This window comes from Panthera leo, chromosome A1 (genome assembly GCF_018350215.1).
Source record: "Panthera leo isolate Ple1 chromosome A1, P.leo_Ple1_pat1.1, whole genome shotgun sequence".
Lineage (NCBI taxonomy): Eukaryota > Metazoa > Chordata > Mammalia > Carnivora > Felidae > Panthera > Panthera leo.
In genome coordinates, this window is record NC_056679.1 from 178917456 (window position 1) to 178938199 (window position 20744).

At 41.0% G+C, this 20744-nt stretch overlaps 2 protein-coding genes across 4 annotated transcripts in view; one reads left to right on the forward strand and one right to left on the reverse strand.

The window, feature by feature from the left end:
* The window catches only part of INSYN2B (inhibitory synaptic factor family member 2B), a 39168-nt gene extending 32760 nt beyond the window's left edge, over positions 1-6408 (forward strand). Inside the window, exons 4-5 of one of the 2 annotated variants that reach the window (XM_042947087.1) lie at positions 1910-2142; positions 4087-6408. In XM_042947087.1, the coding sequence (XP_042803021.1) occupies positions 1910-2096 (187 nt within the window). In that variant the 3' untranslated portion in view covers positions 2097-2142; positions 4087-6408. Of the gene's footprint in view, positions 1-1909 lie in introns of both variants that reach the window. The other variant, XM_042947083.1, reaches the window with a different exon arrangement.
* DOCK2 (dedicator of cytokinesis 2) overlaps positions 1-20744 on the reverse strand; it is a 413468-nt gene that overhangs the window by 209366 nt on the left and 183358 nt on the right. The window lies entirely within an intron of this gene.

Genomic DNA, 20744 nt, shown 5'->3' on the forward strand with positions numbered 1-20744 from the left:
AAAACTTGATGCCTTGCTCTGAGCTGAACTTCTTAAATTTCACTGAAATCTTATGAGTAGATATCATGTTTATTTTGCATATGAAGACACTACTGCTTAAAAATAAGAAATGACTTCCCCAAGATCTCACAGCTAATCAGTTGTGGAGCTTTGCTTTGGAAAATACAGCCATTATGTAGGTCATCCATCCAGGAGTATATCTTTATAGAGGGCACCAGGGAGAAATGGAAAAAGAAAGGATGACACCAAGGAAAAGAAAATCTGGGCGAAGCTTATCAAAACTACAGAAATGAAATAATCAGAAACACCTTCCCAATACTCCCTAAGCACTGACACCCCATCCGTCTGGCTACAAAACATGCCATCTGGCTCTTCTGACTCTTTAGCTTCTTCCATCTCAGAATGCCCATTTGGGGACTTCATTAGTCATGCATGACAACCATGATTTGCCTTTCCAGCAGCGCTTAGTCTGATCCTGGGTCTCTAAGAGGTGATATGGGATAGTAGACCAGGACCAAGTATCCTTTTAATGACAGCTCTTTTTCATCCCTTGCTGGTTAGAAAGGCTTTGGACAGTCATGTCACATTGCAAACCAATGTGGGGTCTTTCGTCTTCAATATGAAACATTTCATTTCCCTTCATGCTAAGCAAGGAGAATGTACTGTTTCCATGACTCTGCATTTCCTCCCCTTTCCACACTCCTACACTGGTTACTCATCTTGGGCCATCTGAGGCCTCTAGAATGAAACCAGGTAAAAATACAGCTAAAAGCTTAAGAGCCTTCTTATAAGGATCTCAGCACTGGAAACTCCTCCATAAGTAAATCCCCGAGGGAGGAAAGTGGACAATTAAGGGCAGAGGGAGCCCCTGCACAGCCTTCAGGGACATCTGCAGGATTCATTCTTTCTGGCCTGCCTCTCCAGCTTCTGGGAAAACTGAGTCCGAGTTATGAGTCAAGCTGACAAACCCTAACACACCTGCAGGCCTGATTCTCAAGCCCTCAAGGACACAGGATGTGTGAGTACCCACTATGAGCAAGCCAGAACTTCTGTACTCCCAGGCATCTGACTCTCTCAGCCTCTGGGAACCCTGGTCCCCAAATGCATCATGTTTAGCTCACAGACCTGTGTACAAATAATACAATGGAGTCTGTACATTAACAACTCCAAAACATACAAATAGAATAGCAAAGAAAAAAATGAAGATTAGGAAATGCCCAGTGAAGTATTTAAATATGTCTACATTGAGGAATATTACGTGGTGAATGTATATGGAAAGCTCTCTGAGACACATTGTTAAGTTGAGAAGCAAGGCAAAGACCAAGACATAATGTATTAGTGGCAATAGTCGCAATGGTGACTCATAGAAGCTACCAAATATGGAAGCCTTACTACATGCCAGGTACTGCCCTAAACACTTCCTTTGTATTCTTTCACTTGGTTAATATACATATTAATTGCAAAGAAAGCCTTTGGAATAGTTGCTATTATTGTGTCCATTTTACTGATGAGGATACTGAGTGGTTAGTTCTTTTGTATCTTCCCCTGTATTATTTAAATCTTTTATAATGAGGCAGCTTTCATGCAAAATGTGTAAAAATAATTAGCAATTAGGGGCATTAAATAAATGTGAGAGAGATTGTAGCAATATTTACTGAACACCTACTATCAGGCTGTCATATTACATGTCTCATCCTCAAAAGGAAGGCATTACAGGTTCCAATTCAACCAGTGAGGAACTAGTGGTTGAAAGGGGTGGCACAGTTTTCCCAAGGTCAGCAGGTACCTAAGCATCTGGAACTTGATCTCAAAGCCTATGCTCTTCCATGTCAGTTAGATATTTGGTGATTCTAAATCAATAAGTGCTGATTTGAATTTACTTTCCTTCCTTCTCCTCTGTGTTTTTCAGTGTAGAATATGATTTTCGACAGCAGGAAGGCAGGTTCCATGAAGTTCTACAGAGTCTGGAGGAAGCAGAACCAGTTGAGGAGGCATCTCCCCCACCAAAGTCCCCAGCAGAGCCTCCAGTCCCTGAGAAACAGGACTTAAGGAGGAAAACCAAGAAAGTGAAGAAGAAATGCTTCTGGTGGATCTGAGCTTGTTGGGTCCATTCCCTTTGTCCTCCCCAAGTACCTCCCCAAGGTGGGGAAACCACTGCCCTCAGGCCTTCTCTACTTCTTAGCACAGGCCCCAGGTGGTGAGCCATTCAACTTGCAAAATGGGAAAGACTCGGGGCTGGTTTAGCTGCTGCTGGACACCTGACCACTAATCTCACCTAAATGAGTGACACTTGCTGAGGACTTTATGGATACTAGAGTGACCACTGGCCTAGTTCCCTGTCACACATGACCAGTTCACATCCTTGTTTGAGAGCCTAGGTTCCTACCATGGGCAAAAACCCCATCACATCTTCTAAAACCTCCATGATGCTAAACACTTCCTTCCCATCCTGAGTTCATCATCCCAAAAGAAAAAAAAAAAATGTTGCGCACAACAGGAAAATAGAGGAATGTTATAATCAGATACCCCGGGGTGGGGGGTGGGGGCCGGGGGGGCAACTAGAAACATAAACTGGCAGTTTTCTAAGATATTGGCATACATAAGTACAACAGAAGCGGGTAGGGCATAAAAATGCAAGATCACTTCATGGATTGGGTAATTTTCATTTTTAGTTAGCCCTTAGATCCCATGGGACCCAGATCCCATGTCATCTCATGCTATGTGAGCTTTACAGTCTGTGGCAGAGTAAAGTTATGGCAGTATATAAGGAACTTGTTGGTATGGCCATCCTGTAATTATAGCCGCTGCAGGGCCTGCCTTAAACCATTGTGATTCTCAGCTTGGGGCCTCAGACCTGTTGGCAAATGGGTGGGACCTGGTTTGGGCTTGAACTCGAAGGTTCCACAGTTACTGTCCCTGCAATATTTAAGACCATGAGATCCAGCAGCCTGTCTGTCCGTTTCATCTCACCAGTAACATCAGACTAAGATAAAAACACAACACTGGTTCTTGTTCATTCATCCCAGCAACAGCCTTGTAGATAGGTCCCAAAGTATATTAATCTACACAATTTCCCTTTGTGATGACCAGGTGATGGCCACCTGATTGAAGAAGCAGCAGGACTGGGGATGAGGATATATTTTCTTCCATTTTAGTATTAAAGACCTTTCCTTCCCAAAGTCTGAATTCTTTTGAAGTCTGACTCATTCTTTTGGCAAGATCCTCATACATGTGGGTCCAGTCAAACTTGCATGGCTGAACAAACTACTATAATGTAATTAATTGCTACATACTCTTGGGGATAAGGGGTAGGTTGGAAAGGCTCGAATTCCTTTGCATTAAATTCTCTAGCAGCCTGTGGTTGCATTGATGCTGCTTAGAAAAGGGATCCTAAAGCTCCACAGGCATTCAATGAAGAAGGCATTTTATAATCCCCTTTGCTGAAGATCAGGTCTCTGAGTTAGAGTCTTTGCGGAGTGCACGTGGGATGTACGTACCCCACTGCAAATTGAGACTCACTGAACAAACCACTCCGACAGCTTCACCTTTCCCTGTCACCGTGCTGCAGTGCACAAAGCTATTTCGGTGAGAGTGAGAGGGAAATTTGGCAAAGAGTCTCAGCTTGCACTATTTAAGTCTTGGAATGTCATTCAAGATGTTCTCATTCTGTTTCTAGTGTAATGTTTAAACCCACAAAATGAGACCGGAATACATAACACTAAGTTGGAATTAAGATAAATACACTTGTCATACTTAAGAAGTCACATTTCAATAAGATATGCTACCACTGGCTAAAAGCCACAGATCTTTCTGTATCCACACAATCAACTCTCAGTTGGCCCCAACAGTGGAAAAGAACAGCAGAGAAGATAATCCAATAAGACAAAATCATTTGGGATGTCTTATGTAATTTTATCTCATAGTAGAGCTTCCATCTTAATTTGCTTTGCTTACACCAATTTTCAAATTAATTTATATTCTTGGGTAGCATGCTGGGATGAAAATAATCCTGTTCCCGGAATTAAGAGACCCAGGCAACAGAACAGTCTATAACACTAACCTTCAGCAAATTGCTTAAATTTTCAGGGCCTGGTTGTCCATTCTTGAACGGAGATGTAAACACCTACTCTACCTACTTTGTAAGCTCTGTGCACATTCCAACATCAAAATGAGCAGAACGACCCAGAGCTGAGTTGGATCATTTGCCAAAGTTACCCTGGAACGATGAAGAGGTGTCTGAGGTAACTCACACAAAAGGATAATCCAACTCTTGAATGATGAATCTCACCTTGTCATACACTTGTATTGAGTGAGGGGCCTGAGATAAAGCCTCAACTGAATTAAATGAAACTGGGGTTGGAAAATTTTGACATTTTGAGAAAAAACAAACAAACAAACAACAACAACAAAAAATGAGGCTATATAATTCTATACCAAAGCACAACATAGCACTGCTCAGGCCACCAGCCTGAAACCAGAAAGGTCTCTTCTGAATACTGGACATTTAAAATAGTTAGGAGGGAAATGGATTCAGTAAACACCTTCCTGCTACACAAAAATGGTCATCTCCATGTTTTGAAGAACATACAGATACGTATGCCAAACCTCTATCTATACTCGTCTACCATGTGAAATCACTTCTTTGTAAAATATGATGTAACATCTACCATGCTATTCTACAGAAATGCTGTACTTGAGGTTATATGGTTTTATGGAGAGATATTAATTTGGCAAAAATTACTTTTGTAAAATTGAAGGGAAAGAGACTAACATATCAACTTAAGTTGCAGGAGTTTGTGTAGCTGCTTTCTCTGTAGTTAAAAAAATAGGTACTCACTATACTTGGAACTTCATGCCAGCTCATCTGTAGAGAGCACCTTCTTCAAGACTGTGTACCAATGTAAGGTTTTGTAAATTTCTAAACTGTTTTAAATGGGATATTATCTTTTGCAATAAACTTACGTATTTTTCCTAGGTTTTAAGACTCCATTACTAGCTTGGGTTGATTTGGGTTATAAATTTAAACTTAAGAAGGATGCCTCAACGGTCCTAGGGACAGGGATATTTTTCATTATAATTGCTTCTAATTGTGTTCCAGGAAAACAGATAAACAAAGAACACATTTACAATTTAGTGCCGCAATGATCACATGAAGCCCCACATGTCCTGAGAGTGAAGGAGGCAGTTTAAATCAATGGAATAGTTCCTAGCTTCATTTAGATGGATATACTTTCATATTTTTATCATTATTGTGCCCATACACCTGAACTATAATTTATGCAACTTAAAAAAATTTTTTTTAATAATTTTCTTTCTTCCTTAAAAGTTCCCTAAAAGGCAACTCTATATTACCACCATAAGGAAACCAATATGATGCTCCAAAAATAGAAGATGAAATCAAAATACTTTTATTAAACTCTTGCTAAGATTTTTGAGTGTTGAAGGTGTTAAGCCTGAGACCAGCTCTCTTTGTTAAAAAGGGAAATTAGCAAATATTCAACACATGCTAAAGCCACTTTAACACCAAGCACATTTTCTACTTGACTAATCAGGACGTTTGAGAGAGAACTGAAAGGAAAACAACTTTCCTGTCATGTGATTCCTTTTTTTTTTTTCCCTGCATTGTCCATGACCCATCTAAAGCCAGCTTGTTTACCAATTTAAGGCGGGAAGAGTCATGGGCATAGAATCAGAAGTCTTGGGTTTGATATTATTCTGCCACTTTCTTTTTGCTAGGTGACTTTGGGAAAGTTAACCTCTGGGAGCCTCTGACTCCTTATAATACTGAACATAACCTTTGTCTTACAAGGATGTCTGACAATGAAGTGAGTAAAAGCCCTGAGCACAATGTAGGGTACACAACAGGTGCTCACTAATTGCATATTCGTTCATTTGCTGATTGGAGTAAATTGGGAGAAAAGATGCAAGATGCCTTCATGGGGATGCGGTAGGTTTTCAGAAGCAAGCTTAAGATTTTCTCAGTCAAAAAATGGTGTTGATAAGGAGTAAACTCTTCTTGCTTTTATTAAGACCAGAAACCATGACAATGAATTGTTAAGTGACAAAGTCCTCAGTGATCCAGAAGAATATGAATGTATATTAAACACAGCATAGCACTCTGAGAAACGAAAGATCCTTGTTGCATGGAATAAATATCCTTGAGGTGAAAGACACTGCAAGAGCTGGGTCCGTGCCATTTTCAGCATGAGGCAGTCAAGTAAGGCTCGATGAGTCGTCCAAGGGCTCACAGCAATCACTTGGGGAAGTCAGTGCTGGAGTAATGTAGTGGTGGGTGGAATATGTGAAGGTCGATGGGACCCCATGGCCCCGGGTTAGTTCCAGGAACCACTGACACTAAACTTGAGACCAATTCCGACTGGCAGGTTCAACTTCCTCATTAGCTGAGCAGAGGTCTCAATACACTTTGCTTGAAAAGGCTTTCATTTCGAGCTGCTCAAGGCAACTTGCTGTATGCTAAAAACATATTTTTTTTTAAGTCCCAAGAAACATAGGCATTTTATGATCATTATGCTCATAAAGCATGGCTTGCGATGAAAAGAGCTGCCGGACAAAGCCACACCCAACCAACACTGTTTGTGTTTGGTGTAAACTATGTTTGACAAGCTTAATATTCAAAAGCCCTTTGAGCTTCATCTCAACTTCATCCCCATCTTTTAACCAACTTACAGCTTGAATTCTAATTGATCACATCTATCACCCCTACTCCTGAGGTTTCCCAAATGTATGATTTCAGCCTGCCTCCTACAGGACCCTCAGCCCAGGAAGAGCAAACCTAGAGTTTGGTTTTCTCACTGCCAGATGAAGCCAGGTTCCAAGATAAACACGCCTCTCCTCCACTGCTGGCATCCTGTCCCAAACCCCTTCTCTCAGATGGCCTCCACAAATGTCCCAACTGGTCCCCCAACATATACTCCCTTTCCATTGCAGCATATTCTCCACATTGCCGCAAAGACAATTACTGCAAAATTTAGATCTGACCCATGTCACACTCTGGCTTCCTGACAAATTTAGAAAGTAAGACCAGGTCTGTCACCCAGAAGGGCCCATCTGACTCTCCCATGGAAGCTTCCATCTCAGGCACTTCCCCTGTCTGCTCTACAGACCCATTATCCTAACACATCCTTAAGGATCTGTGTAAGCTTTTCTGTCTGCCCGGAAAAATCTACTCGATGTCATCCTCCCCCTGGTCAGTTTCCAGCTCTACTGGGACTTCCCAGGTAAGGTTTTCCAAGACTACTACCACCACCATCCTAGATCACATGAAAAACTCCTTTTGTATACTCACCTGGCACCAGAGACCCCTCCATCAAAATTCTTGACACAGTTGACCTTGTACATATATTTGTGTCATTCTTTGATGACTATATTTCTCTCTCATTAGCCTATAATCTTCTCAAGGTAGGAATCCTGCTTATTTTTGCTTACCTTTGTGTCTTTAGCACTTAGCATAATGGAATTCAAATATCTGATGCAGTAATAAATTAATGAATGAACTGGATCCAGTGGATCAACATGAAAAAATGATTCCCAGGGTTTTTTCGTTTGTTTGTTTTCTTGCCTATCAGTCCTCCAGTGGGGATGGTGCCACTGGAATCTATAGGCTCTATCTTTCCCCCAGGAATATCCATCCTTCTACTGATTAGTAAGCAATGTGCCCAGGGCTTATAATTCTACTATGGTCTACCTGGCACTCAGGACCCAGGAACATCAAACCACTATCATCCTACCCCCACTGCCAACCTCCTAATACCTTTATTCTGAACGTTGACAGCCCAGTTTAACCTTGTTTCAGAACAAATTGCCATCATAATTAAATCCCAATGCATTTTTCACATTTTACCAAGATACTGCCTTACTATATGAAAGAGGAAATTAGTTTTGAAATTAAAGCAGATTGTTAACTATTTTCTCTGTAATGTTTTCATTAAAATGCCAAAATTTATTACATGTGACCTAGTCCCTTTTATAGAAAATGCAATTTAAAGGAGACAGGGTCTATGTAACTGAAGAAACATTTTGGGCAGAGCATTTTGCCTTGGTTTAAACCACAACTAAAATGAAAAGACAATAAGCATCAAACCAAAGGATTATTTGCTCCAAAGCAAATAAAGCATTTATTATCACGAATGGCCTCACAAATTCTTAGAATCCACAACCATATTATATTAAATTTCATTCAAATAAAACCATTTTTTTTTCTCCTGGCAAAACTTCAATATGTATTTTTTTATATCATCAGCTAAACACAATGACCTCCCATTGGTGCTTGGGTTTGGTTTCCCAGGTAGCACATGTGTTGTGATACCCTGGTTATGCTGACAGAAAAGCCTTCATTCTCCTGAGCCAAATGGGCTGAGTCACTTTAATTGATGAAATTGAGAGTGGTTCACATAGCTCTTTCAGCAAGCACTCCAAGCCTGACTGAATCCAATCCCACATGCAGAAATCCCATATGGGTGATGGAGAAGAGAAGTCATGAGCTGTTGCCATTGTTTTTTGTTTGCTTGTTTGTTTCAAGATAGAAAACAATGTGCTGTCTATAGTTAGGGATCAAGGGGAGCAAATTCAAAGCCATGTAATGAACTCACCACTGACCTGAATGGATTTCCTGAATAGATCCTTCCCTCTTCTCCAGAACCATGTATCCACCAGCTCCAGGGAAACTTCTCAGATCAACCCCAGCCCTAATCACTTTTTTTCAACAGTTATTGATTCCCTTCTCTGTGTTGGTCAAGAAAATCATAGATGCAGCTTGCCTTATAGAGCTTATTATGGCCCAGAGAAAGGTGATGTGTTCTGACAATAAGCACATGTCCTTTTCTGATTCACGCACCTGTATGTAACACCCACCTTCCCTCCTTTTGACCCTCTTAAAGCAGTCTTCGTTATTCTCTTGTGATGATTATTTGTCTTAAATTATAGCTATTTCTAGTCCTCCCTTCACCCCTTCTTTCCCCACTATATGTTGTGTCCTGAGAGTGGGAACTGCTTTCCTCAGTTTGTAAAGTCAAGGAGGTCCTTGTTTAACTGAAATGAATGACTTCACCATCATGAGCCCTTGACTGTTCTATGTAGACCACTGTACTGGCCTTCAAGGGCTACTTTCTCTACTTTTCCAGCTCCCTTGGATCCAGCTCTCTCCTGGCTGCCTGAGGGATCTCTCTAAGACACACATCTGGCCATTACCTGGTTTCTACAACACCCTTAAAAGCACCCCACCAGCATCCTAGAGCATAACAATCCTCCCACAGCAACACAATTTCCTTACAATCTGACTGCAATCTAGTATGTATTGCCTAACTTCCTACTATTCTACTTCCCCCTATCTCTGCCTCCTTGTCATCTCGCAAAAAAGTCAGAGGCTATTGCATATCAGTGACTTAATACATGCTGTTCCCTCTACCTGGGACATTGTTCCATTATCTATCTATCATGGAAAATAATTTTCATTTGGGAGGAATAAATGAATATGAGCCATGTTACTACTAATTATGATAATAAAGGCTCTAGCTTCTTGAAGTTAAAATGGGCTGTTAAATGCTTTGCTTCCATTAACTGATTTATTTCAAGGTAGCTTACAACCACCCCATTTTCCAGGAGAATAATTGAGGCTTAGAGGGTAATAGTAATGTGTCCATGTATACAAGTATGAGGTGGTGAAGACTGGACTGCCTTCAAGGTCTGCCAAACTTGGGAGCCTGGGCTTTTACCTCCTATGCCAGACAGCAAGTTGCAATTTAAATGTCACCTCCTCTCTGTAACTTTTTCTGATCATCCCCCGCCCCTGCCATGGGATTAGTCACTCCATCCTCCCAGTACTCATGGAGCTTTGAACAGGCTGCTGCTTATATTATCTTGACATTTCTTTTGTCAAGCTCTCATGCACATCGCCACCAGGGAGCAAAGTCCTGGGGGACAGAAATTGTCATCTGAATCTCTATGGCCCTCTAGGTGTTTATCACATTGCCTAAAATGCTATATGTGCTTCATATATGATTGTTGAATGAACTGGGAGAAAATAGGGAGATGAAAACGTTAGGAGGAAAAACAACCCATGGTACAAAGACCAGAACAAGGCTAGAAGTACTGACTTCTGCCCCTGACTTTCTGCACAATTTTGAACAAGTACGTTCACCTCCATCCCCCACATCTGTCTTTAAAATGAAACCATCTGCCTTTCTGGCTTCACAGGCTGGTTAGAAGAAAAGTAAAATTATATACATGAAAATGCTTCAGTAAGTTTGACTATCTCATTAATTCCTATTTTTAAAGAAATAGTGTTTGAGGATTTTTTTTTCCTGATTATAAAAGGAAAGCAAAATCATTTTAGAAAAAAGTGAAGCTACAGAAATGTACAAAGCATGTGTCACTTAAGCAGAAGATATCAACATAATTTTAGCTTCAGAACAGAGTCTCTGGGCCTGACCTCTGGGAGATCCAGGGATTCTGGTGAGGGGCCACATGTCTTCCCTCCCTGGCTTCCAGGATCCCTGATGGCTTTCTTTTTATTTTTGGGTCTTTTGACCCTTTCTCTATATTTAAGACATAGAATTTCCTCATGTTATTAAAAAATCATCATCAATATTTAATGACTGCACAAATGCATCACTGGATGAACATAGCATAAATCTAGAAAAAGGGGGTTCTGATCTTGAAGAGTCATTTGACGGCATTGATTCCTTTGAGTCCCTTTAGAAGGTCAACACCCGGGAAAGAACAGCATGGACCCTTGTGGGGCAGCCTGCTGCATTCAAGGTTGTGCTGACAGGGTCTCTCAGGATGGCTCCAGCCCCGCAACAACATTCCCAGGGAAGGACCCTCTGTGATGGGATTTCTCCTTTTGTCTGGGACTCAAGCTTTTGTAGCAGACATATGGCATCTGGTTTCATCTCAAGGGGGCTTTGTGCACAGCCCAGCTATAGCAATAGCTTAATAATACTTCCCAAATCCAGGAGAGATCCCAAGTCAGGGCCACAAAATAGTTTGTCATCTGATACATAACATTTGCATCAAAGCAAGAGAAGACTCCAGTACTGAAGGAGAATAATAATGGCTCTTCTTTACCAAAGACCTGCTAGGTGGTAAGCCCCATGTGATGGGCTTTAGACATGCTTTTTCATCCAATCCCCACCATTATACCCCCATTTTATAGATAAGGGAACTGAGGAACAGAGAGCTGTGAAGTGAAAAGACTTCCTAGCTGTGGAATAAGGTCTTCTCACTCCCTAAGAAAAGTATGACCAGTTTCCAACTAGTAAAATCCTTTCAAACTCGAGACCTTGGGACCCAACTCCACAGCCCTTAGAAAGCAATGTTGGGTGTGAGAGCACTCAGTCAATGCCCAAATGGCAGACATTCTAAAGTTTCCAAAGTTTCCAAAGTTCTCCAAGGACAAGAAAAGGCTGGCCTCTCCTCCAGTGCCAGGAAATAGGACAGCAGATATAGTGAAGTCTTACCTTTAAGAATATACTTAAAATTACTTGTTCAAAATCAGGTCTGGCTCCACTTACGGAAAGCTAAAAGGCACTGAGATATTTGGATGTAATTTCATTAGGGCGATGATGTACCAGTCATGCATTTCCTAGTACTCCTTATACAATTCCTAAACCCCGTCTCTGTCTCTCCCTCTCTGGGTGCTGACAACAGCAGTGTGTTTCCTATGCTGCTTGCCACCAGCTTCTCCAGGGCCTAAGCTCACCTCCTCTGTAGAATCACATGTTGTGTGTCACTGCATCACACGTGAGACTGTTATGGTAGCAGCAGCAACAGGAGAGTGCTTATTATCTAGGAGCATTCTGTCCTCATAGCAGAGGTTTGCTCAACTGGACAGACCAGGGAGGCTGCAGTAGCTGTTTTAATGAATTTAGGAACCTCACGTTTCCCTTTCATTTTCATCTCTGTGGCTCATCATGGAACAGAAGGAAGGTTGGGAGAATGAAACCAGCTCTTTTTTATGCCCCAGTTCTGAAACTTTGTCTGGAAGAATTCTACCACATAGGGCTCATGAAGTATTTGGGAATTTTATATAGGAAAGACCTTCATGGGAAAGCTTGACATGAAACAAATCTTCTCTCATCTTATTTTTTTTTTAATTTTTTTTTTAATGTTTATTTATTTTTGAGACAGAGAGAGACAGAGCATGAACGGGGGAGGGGCAGAGAGAGAGGGAGACACAGAATCGGAAGCAGGCTCCAGGCTCCGAGCCATCAGCCCAGAGCCCGACGCGGGGCTCGAACTCACGGACTCACAGACCGTGAGATCATGACCTGAGCCGAAGTCGGACGCTCAACCGACTGAGCCACCCAGGCGCCCCTCTCATCTTATTTTTTAAATCAGAATTATTTTAAAGCTAGACATTAATTTGTACTTTTCATTTTAGTTTGTTCTTTCCATTCATGCATTTCCACAGCTTGGATAAATGCCAGCCACATGCCAAGTCCTAGGCCTATGGACAGGATCTTCAAAGATAATGGGATACAATCTCTTTCCTCAAGAATCTTAGTCTACTGTGGAACATAGACAGGTAAAGAGAAAATTCCATTATGATATGGTAATACTGTAATTTAAAAATGGGCAAAGAACAATGAGATCACTGAAGAAAGATGATCTTGAGGAATGAGAGAAGATTTCACAGACCAGGAGATGGAGATAAGGCCAAAAATACTGCTCCCTGTTTCAACCCCCTTACTCTTCCTCTCCATCTATTCAAATTTTCATGTTACTCAAGAACTAGACCCAATTATATGAAGTCTACCTTGATAACTGACTTCTGTGCATACATGCTATGGGTTCCTTGGAAGTTGAGATACTAATCAATTTTTTTTGCATATATACTTTAGGCCATGTACTCTTTGATATGCAATTACCAAAATCCTTTTTAAAGTAAAACTTCCCAGGGTGCCTGGGTAGCTCAGTTGGTTAAGCATCTGACTCTTGATTTTAGCTCAGATCATGATCTCATGGTCATGAGATCAAGCCCATGTCAAGCTCTGCTCTGGGCATTGAGCCTACTTAAGATTCTTAAGATTCCCTCTCTTTCTCTCCTTCTGCCACAGCCCTATGTTCTCTCTCTCCCTCTCTCCCTCTCTCTCTCAAAAATAAATAATAAAATAAAATAAAACAAAATAAAAAAGTAAAACTTCCCCACCCACAGGACATAAGCACCCTCTACAAGACCATATCAAGCAGCAACCAAGCTACCCCAAGCTAATGATGCCACCTCTTGGTACCAACTGGAATTTCAGGACTCTTATATAATGTTTCTTCTCTTTCTTAACCTGATCTCCCCCTAACACATACACATACACTTACACATACACACATTTACTCTTTTAATTTTTTCAAGTTTTATCTCAGAAAAACAATGTCCCAGACATGCACAGTGAAATGCTTAAGATGGTGGCTTCAAACTCTGTGGACCTGGATTTGGATTCTGTATTCCTCCTTCCCCTGAATGTGATGCTGGACAAGAGCTCAAACCCTCTGATCACTGTTTCCTTTCTGAGAGCAGATAATAATTTTTTGTCAACCTCACAGATTAAATGTGATAATGTCCTCAAATTTCCATCTCTGCCACACAGTAAGCACCCTAGAAATTTTAACTGTGATCATCTCCAACATATATATCCTCTGAAGAAAATGAATACATCCTTTCCCCAATTCTTTCCATTTGGTCCAGTTATTCAATAACAATTCTCTCTCCTCCCTTACTCTCCTAGTCTAATCATGCCCTAAGGGTGATAATAGTAACACTTGCATAAGGGTAATGCAAGTAACACTTGCATGTTAAGGAAAAGAATCATGGTTTGTATGTAAATAAAGTAAATAGCAGAAATCTTCCATTCCTTCAGCAGTGTTCATTCAGGTCATCCTATATGCCAGGGACATTGTGTTTCCTACAGATGCAGAAGTGATGAAGACATTGTTCTGTAGTGCTAGGAAGAATGTTCTCGTGACTGTGTGATGAGTACATGAGACTGGTTCATGCTGAAGAGAGCAGAGGGGTACCAACTTGCATGAGTGGAATGTGGGTCAAGATGTGCCTCCAGGCCAATACATGAAAGAAAAAGAGGAGTTTTCGAGGAGGAAGGTTTTGCAAAGAAAGGTAAGAGGAGTATATTCTAGACAGAGGGAATGGCATGCAGGAGAATGCAAAGAAGAAAAGGAACATTCTGTAGCTAGCAGAACAGTTCCATCAATTTGGCACAAGAGTGGGAGGTCAAGAGCATAGGGGAAAGAGGCAGGCCTGTACTGGGCACACTGAAGGCCGTGGTGAGCAGCTGGGCCATTATCTTCAGCCACGGTGAGGCCACTGAGGCTTGCCCACCAGGAAAGCTCTACGTGATAAGACCACATGGGCTGCAACAGGAAGAATTCAAAAGGGACAAGAGAGGAGGCAGTGTGTCTTGGTAGTAGCTACAGCAGAGGAAGTGGTGAGAGACAGTCATGGCCAGACCCCAGTTAGTAGCATTGATGGTAGAGGGAAGCTCTGGATTAGAGAGGCCTTTAGACACAGAACCTGGTGGTCTGCTCAAGAAAGTGGGCACAAGCTGTGTGCAGAAGGGGAAGGAGACTTGAGATCATTTCACACTTCCATTCTAGCTTTGTCTTCTGCAAAACCTGCTATTTTGTAAGTCCCAAGACTCCAGGCTCTTGTTCTGACTTTACAGATTCCCATAATTGAGGAGATTGATTCTAAATATATCACTGTCATTACAAAGCCACCAAGAATCCAGTGCCACTTCGCAGGTTTCTGAAAGTTGACATGTAGGTCATCTCACCAGACTGCAAGGTCTAGGCAGAGCAGCATCTGGAGCTTGGAGGTGCCCATTATTACCTTTAAAATATTCGATGCCTAAAGAACAATTTAAGGTCTTAGTGGTGTAGGAGTATATACTATGCTATTTAAGAGGAGGAACTCTATAAACAGCTTTGCCTGGGTTCAAGTCCCAGTTCCTCCACTAACAAGTTGTGTGATTATAGGTAAGTTATATAACCTCTCTGTGTCTCAGTAACCTCAGATGTAAAATACGAGTCTCTGAGGCAGGTTGAGAAGTAAGACACATAAGGTGCTTAGCTCTTTGCCTGGAAAACAGACGATTTGCTCAATAAGTAATAACTTTGTTGTAAGTATTGTTTGTTAACAAAGTGTTGGGTTGCTGAGTGAAGGTGTGGAGTCAACCAACCACTTCTGGCTTGGAACCTCACATCCTCCTGTCCTAGACAGTCCTCACACCTGCTCTCCATGGGACAGGTTTGGGTGGAGGTGGCACTAACTGTCTTGCTGTGGCCCCTGCACAAGCATCTTGAAGTCTGTGGGCTCACAGTGTATCAGAGAGTGGTCATGTAGGTGGGCCATTTGCCATTTGGAAAGTGAAGTCAGAACTTGAAAATCCTGGCTCTCTGATACTCAGGTGTTTCCTGGAGTCTTCAGCGCTATTGTGAGGTGAAGCAGTGGAGGATGGGGCGATCACCACCTTTTTTTTCCTTCCTTTTTGAACAAACTGCTCTGAATTTCCAGAGCTGGCTTGATGCCAGCTGCATTTACCTTTATTTAATCACTCAATAGACTCCTCTGCAAAAACCGGGGTAATTAGGCCCAAAATATATCACCCAGAGGCTTATTTTAATTACCCGAAATAAAAACTAGATCCCAATTTCAACAAAATTACCAGATTGTTCCCCTTCCAAGAATTTCTGGCAGTGTGTAAATTCCCTGGTTGATTCTCCCTATGAGATTGTCCATCCCCAGCACTAAGGAGGCCACACACAGGGAACAGCCTTCTGTAGACCAGTCAGCAGAAGGATGTAACAGTCAGGGAAGGTTCTCTGAGACAGCCCCCTCACCTACCCAAAAAAATCTGAGAAGTTTTCCTCGCACTGTTCTAAGACCTACAGGATAGCACAACAGACACACGCTCTGATGTTGGACATCCCTAGTTCACATCCCACCTTGCTACTAGCCATGTGACTTTGACCATGATGTTTTCATCCTCTGATGCTCAGTCACTCTATTCTCCCAAACAATGGGAGATGATGACAATTACCCATGAGGAATCAAAGACATGCTCCATCACATCTGATTTCCAGTCAAACTTTTTTTTTTTAATTTTTTTTAATGTTTATTTATTTTTGAGACAGAGAGAGACAGAGCATGAACGGGGGAGGGTCAAAGAGAGGGAGACACAGAATCTGAAACAGGCTCCAGGCTCTGAGCTGTCAGCACAGAGCCCGACGCGGGGCTCGAACTCACAGACTGCGAGATCATGACCTGAGCCGAAGTCGGCCGCTTAACCGACTGAGCCACCCAGGCACCTCTCAAACTTTTTTTTAACATCGCTGAAGATTACAATCAATGCAAAAATAAGCCTCTGTGTCACAGTTTAATTGGTAGCATGATCTCTTTCATATGGGCGCATAAAATCATAGTGATTCTTACATTTGATAAAATAGGACATGTAGCACATAGAATCCATTCCCTGGTAAAATGTTAAGTTCTCAGATTATTTTTTTCCATTACTCTTCTGCTCTTATACCACAGCCTTCTTAACCAAAAATATGCAAAAGAGAATATGGGTTCTACAAGAGCTTTTGGACTGGGCTGGAAAAACACCAAAGATTTTAGTCAATACATAGTATTTGTAAGTATCCTGCATACATCACTATTCTAGAATCTTATGCTTATGACAGACATCACTAATCAATTCAGTACTTCTTCCCCTGAACACAGATGTAGCCTCTGATTCTTTCTCAGGGCAGTACTACAGGCAGCTATTACCAATGCACCCAACCTGGCATATGAAGCAAAATCTATTTTACATCCCTGACTCAGGATCTTGGGAGATGGAAAAAAGAATAAGCATTGGCCAAATCAGAAAAGTTAAATATATGAAAAAGATCTTAAAAATGATAGAGTTCATCGCACAGAAGAAACCAAGGTCTAGAGGGGTGATATTGGCACAAAGTCACAGAGCCAACTATGCAGAACAAGTATGGACAATTTCTCATGTTCACTCTTAAGGACAGGGAACTAACTGGTGGTTGCCAGGGGGGAGGAAGGTAGGGGGATGGGTGAAATGGATAAAGGGGAGTGAACTTATCTTGATGAGCACTGAGAAATGCGTGGAATCGTTGAACCACTATACTGCACACCTGAAACTAATGTAACACTATATTCAATTATACTTGATTTAAAAAAAAAAATTTTTCCTGTTCTCTCATCTCCAAAATGTCCTTTCTACCAAACCATGCTGCCTTTCTTAGCATCAAGGTCAAACTCCTGGGTAACTTTAGTTAACAAATGTATATCTGATTGATTTGACTCTTGGCAAAGAGAAGAGGGGGAAGCAGTCAGTCGTGTAAAAGTTTTTTTGATTTTTGTTTTTGTAAAATTTCCTTTTGCTCATTTGTCACCATCAACACTTCATTGTTTAGGCAAGCAATTTACAGAAAAATTCAGGAATGGCTTTCCAGAAAATGATAATCACAATGTGCTGCGCACAAGAAACGATCCATCCTAGCCCTATGGTTCCTGTAATTTTAATAGCTAACACCTTTTATCACAATGTTCCTACTCCTACAAATTAAAAAAAAAAAAGTCACCACTTAATCCCACATAGTGACATGCCAATGACCAGGCACCCCACATCCGATCAAGGTCTTCTCAGGATTTCAGAAGTATTAGGCATGTCTGGTGTTTGTCGTAAATATTGTTTAATATTCCCAGGCAATCGAAACTAACCAATAAAAATTATATCTGGAAAATTGAAAGTGATGGTTGGAATGGGGCTCTCTCCTTCTTGTCAAATTTCAATTTGAAATTAAATTGGGGCCTTCAGCACTAAGACAGGGACTCCTGACCTCTGAGTAATTACTTTCCAACATCATTTTCTTTAATTTGGAGGAGATATTTCTGTTCTAAAAGTGCTAGAAAGGACCATTTTATGAAAATAAAGCTACATCTTGAGAAAAATCTGTTTATTCCTTCCTTCTAGTTCAGGCACATTCCTGCTCCTAGTTAGGCGTGCTTTCTACATACCTCCAATACTCCCCACTCAGCCCTCCTGTAATCACACCAACAAACTCAAGAGTCATTGAGACTAATGACACAGCATGTGACTTAGAACTTCGGCAAGGCTCCTGGAATCAGCCCAGGGGATGGGAAAGTATGAACAGACAATTCCTTACACTGCGCCCACATTCCCTGAGATACGGGTTCCTGATACTGAGAGGAAACATTCTTTGAAGAAGGAAAAGCATTCCAAACTAAGAGGAAGACATACAAATACATGAAGGTATGAAACAACATAGCATTTCTAGGGATTATTTCACTCATTAATTTGCTTAACAAACATTCATTGAGTACCCATGGTATACCAGGGGCACTGCTGGAAGCTGAGGGTAAAAGAGTAAGTAAACATGGTCCCTGCCCCCAAGGGGATCCACAGAATGTAGGGAGACTGGAGCACAGAGACAAAAAAAAAATCACCTTACAATGAACTAAGTACAATGAATCCAATGGCTGAGGTGTACAGGGGGCTCTGAGGGCAAGCAGGAGAGCCAGGTGGGGAGGGACTGAAGCCAGATGTGCAGAAAACAGCAGGATTTGGTGGGAGGCTAGGAGGACAGGCAGGTGAGTGAGAGGGAGGAATGAAGGGCAGCTACTACAGTTCTAGGTCAGTACTGTAAAATGGGATCCTAAATGAAGGGAGAGTATGGAGCAGGCTCCTGGGGGGCTGGTGATGAATTACGTTTGGGGCACAGTGAGTCTGAGGTACTTGAGAAACACCCCATTGAAAGAGGTCATGGTTTTCTTGAGGGCACAGACCATGCCTGACTCATTTCTGAGTCTTCATGCTGAGTATATAAGAAGTTTTCATAAAATAGTGAATGAATAAATAAATGAATATTATGTACAAGAAACACATGTGCAAATGCTTTTTTGTGTTATTTCATTTAATTTCCATAGGAACCCTATGAGGAAGGTCAAGTATTAACTCCTTTTGTAAATAGGCCTAAGCCTTAAAAGTTCTGTGGTATAAGAGAGGAGCTATGTATGGCAAGTTCACAGATAAAAGTGTCTTAGAGAAAGAAAGAGAGAGAGAGACAGAGACAGAGACAGAGAGAACACATGGAAAAATGCTCAACATCATTAGTCATCAGGGAAATGTAAATTAAAACCACAATGAGACACCATTAGAATTGTTATAAATCCACTAGAGTTGTTAAAATCCAAAATACTGACAATACTAAGTGTTAGGGAGGATGTAGATAAATAGAACCCTCATATTGCTTATGGGAATATAAAATGGTCACTATGGAAAACATTTTGGTAATTTCCTATAAGTTAGATATATAATTACCATATATCCTAGCAATTCTACTTCTAGATTTCTACACAAGAGAAATTAAAATATGTTCATTCAAAATTTTTATATGAATATTCATAGCAACATTATTTATAATAGCAAAATGTTGGAATCAATTCAAGTATCTATCCACTAGAGAATGGATAAACAAAATGCTATATGTTCATACAGTGTAATACTATTCAGCAATATAAAGGAATTAAGTACTGATACATCCTAAAATATAAACTTCAAAACCATTATTTTAAGGAAAGAAGCCAGATGTAAAAGACTTTAAATTGTATAATTTCACTTACATGAAATGTCCAAAAAAAAAGCAAATCTATAAAGACAGAGATTAGAATAGTGGTGCTTAGGGATGGATGGGGGATAGAGGGGTAAGGGTGCCATGCAGAGGGACTGCAAATGGAACTTTCAGGAATGAAAGGAAGTATTACAAACTGACTTGTGGTCATGGCTACACAATTATACATTTACTAAAACTCATACAAATTACAATGGTTAAAGTTTAAAGCATGTAAGTTTCACCCCAATGGAAGTGAAAGAAGTAAAGAGAGAAAGAAAGAGAGAGAAAGGAAAGAAGGAAGAAAGGAAGGAAGGAAGGAAAGAAAAAAGAAAGAAAGAAATTAATAAATAGAAAGAAGAAAGAAAGAAAGAAAGAAAGAAAGAAAGAAAGAAAGAAAGAAAGAAAAAAGGAATAAAGACAGCTGTGTGATTTAGAAGAGGCAGGGAGGTCCCAACCAGGTTGGTGAGATTTGAGCAGCTTCCTAAGGGATGCATTTGTGCTGGACCTTGAAGACTAGATAGTATTTCAATAGATTAAGATGGCACACTAAAGGATTCCAGACAAAGAAAGCAGCATGAGTGAGAAAGTGCCAGGCATGGTTGGGCAATATCCAGACATCCATTTTGTCTGAAAAGCCAGGTGGAGAAAAGTAGATGAAAAAGCTGAGACATGTGGTTGTGGCCAGATCACAGATGCTGAGAATGGTCAGGCTAATGCATTTAAGACTTAACTGGGCACACAGTGGGAACCCACAGAATTTTCCAGAGTAGGGGAGTGTCCTGGCAAAGATTGATGGGGCAGCAATGAGGAATGCATGTTGGAAGGGCTAGCAACCAGAGTACAGCATTAAATGAAAGTCTCAAAAAACTGGGTGTAGTGAATGAGGGCCAAACTATGCTCACATGCAAAGGACAGAGAGATGCATTGTATCAGATAGAAAGGAAAATAATAACAGACACCAGTTATTTGGTGCTTCCTATGATCCAGGCACTGTTTTAAAGAATGACTGTCCTAAAGGAGAGACAGAGAGTTAAGACCTGCTATAAACGGATAAACCAAATAGATGGATG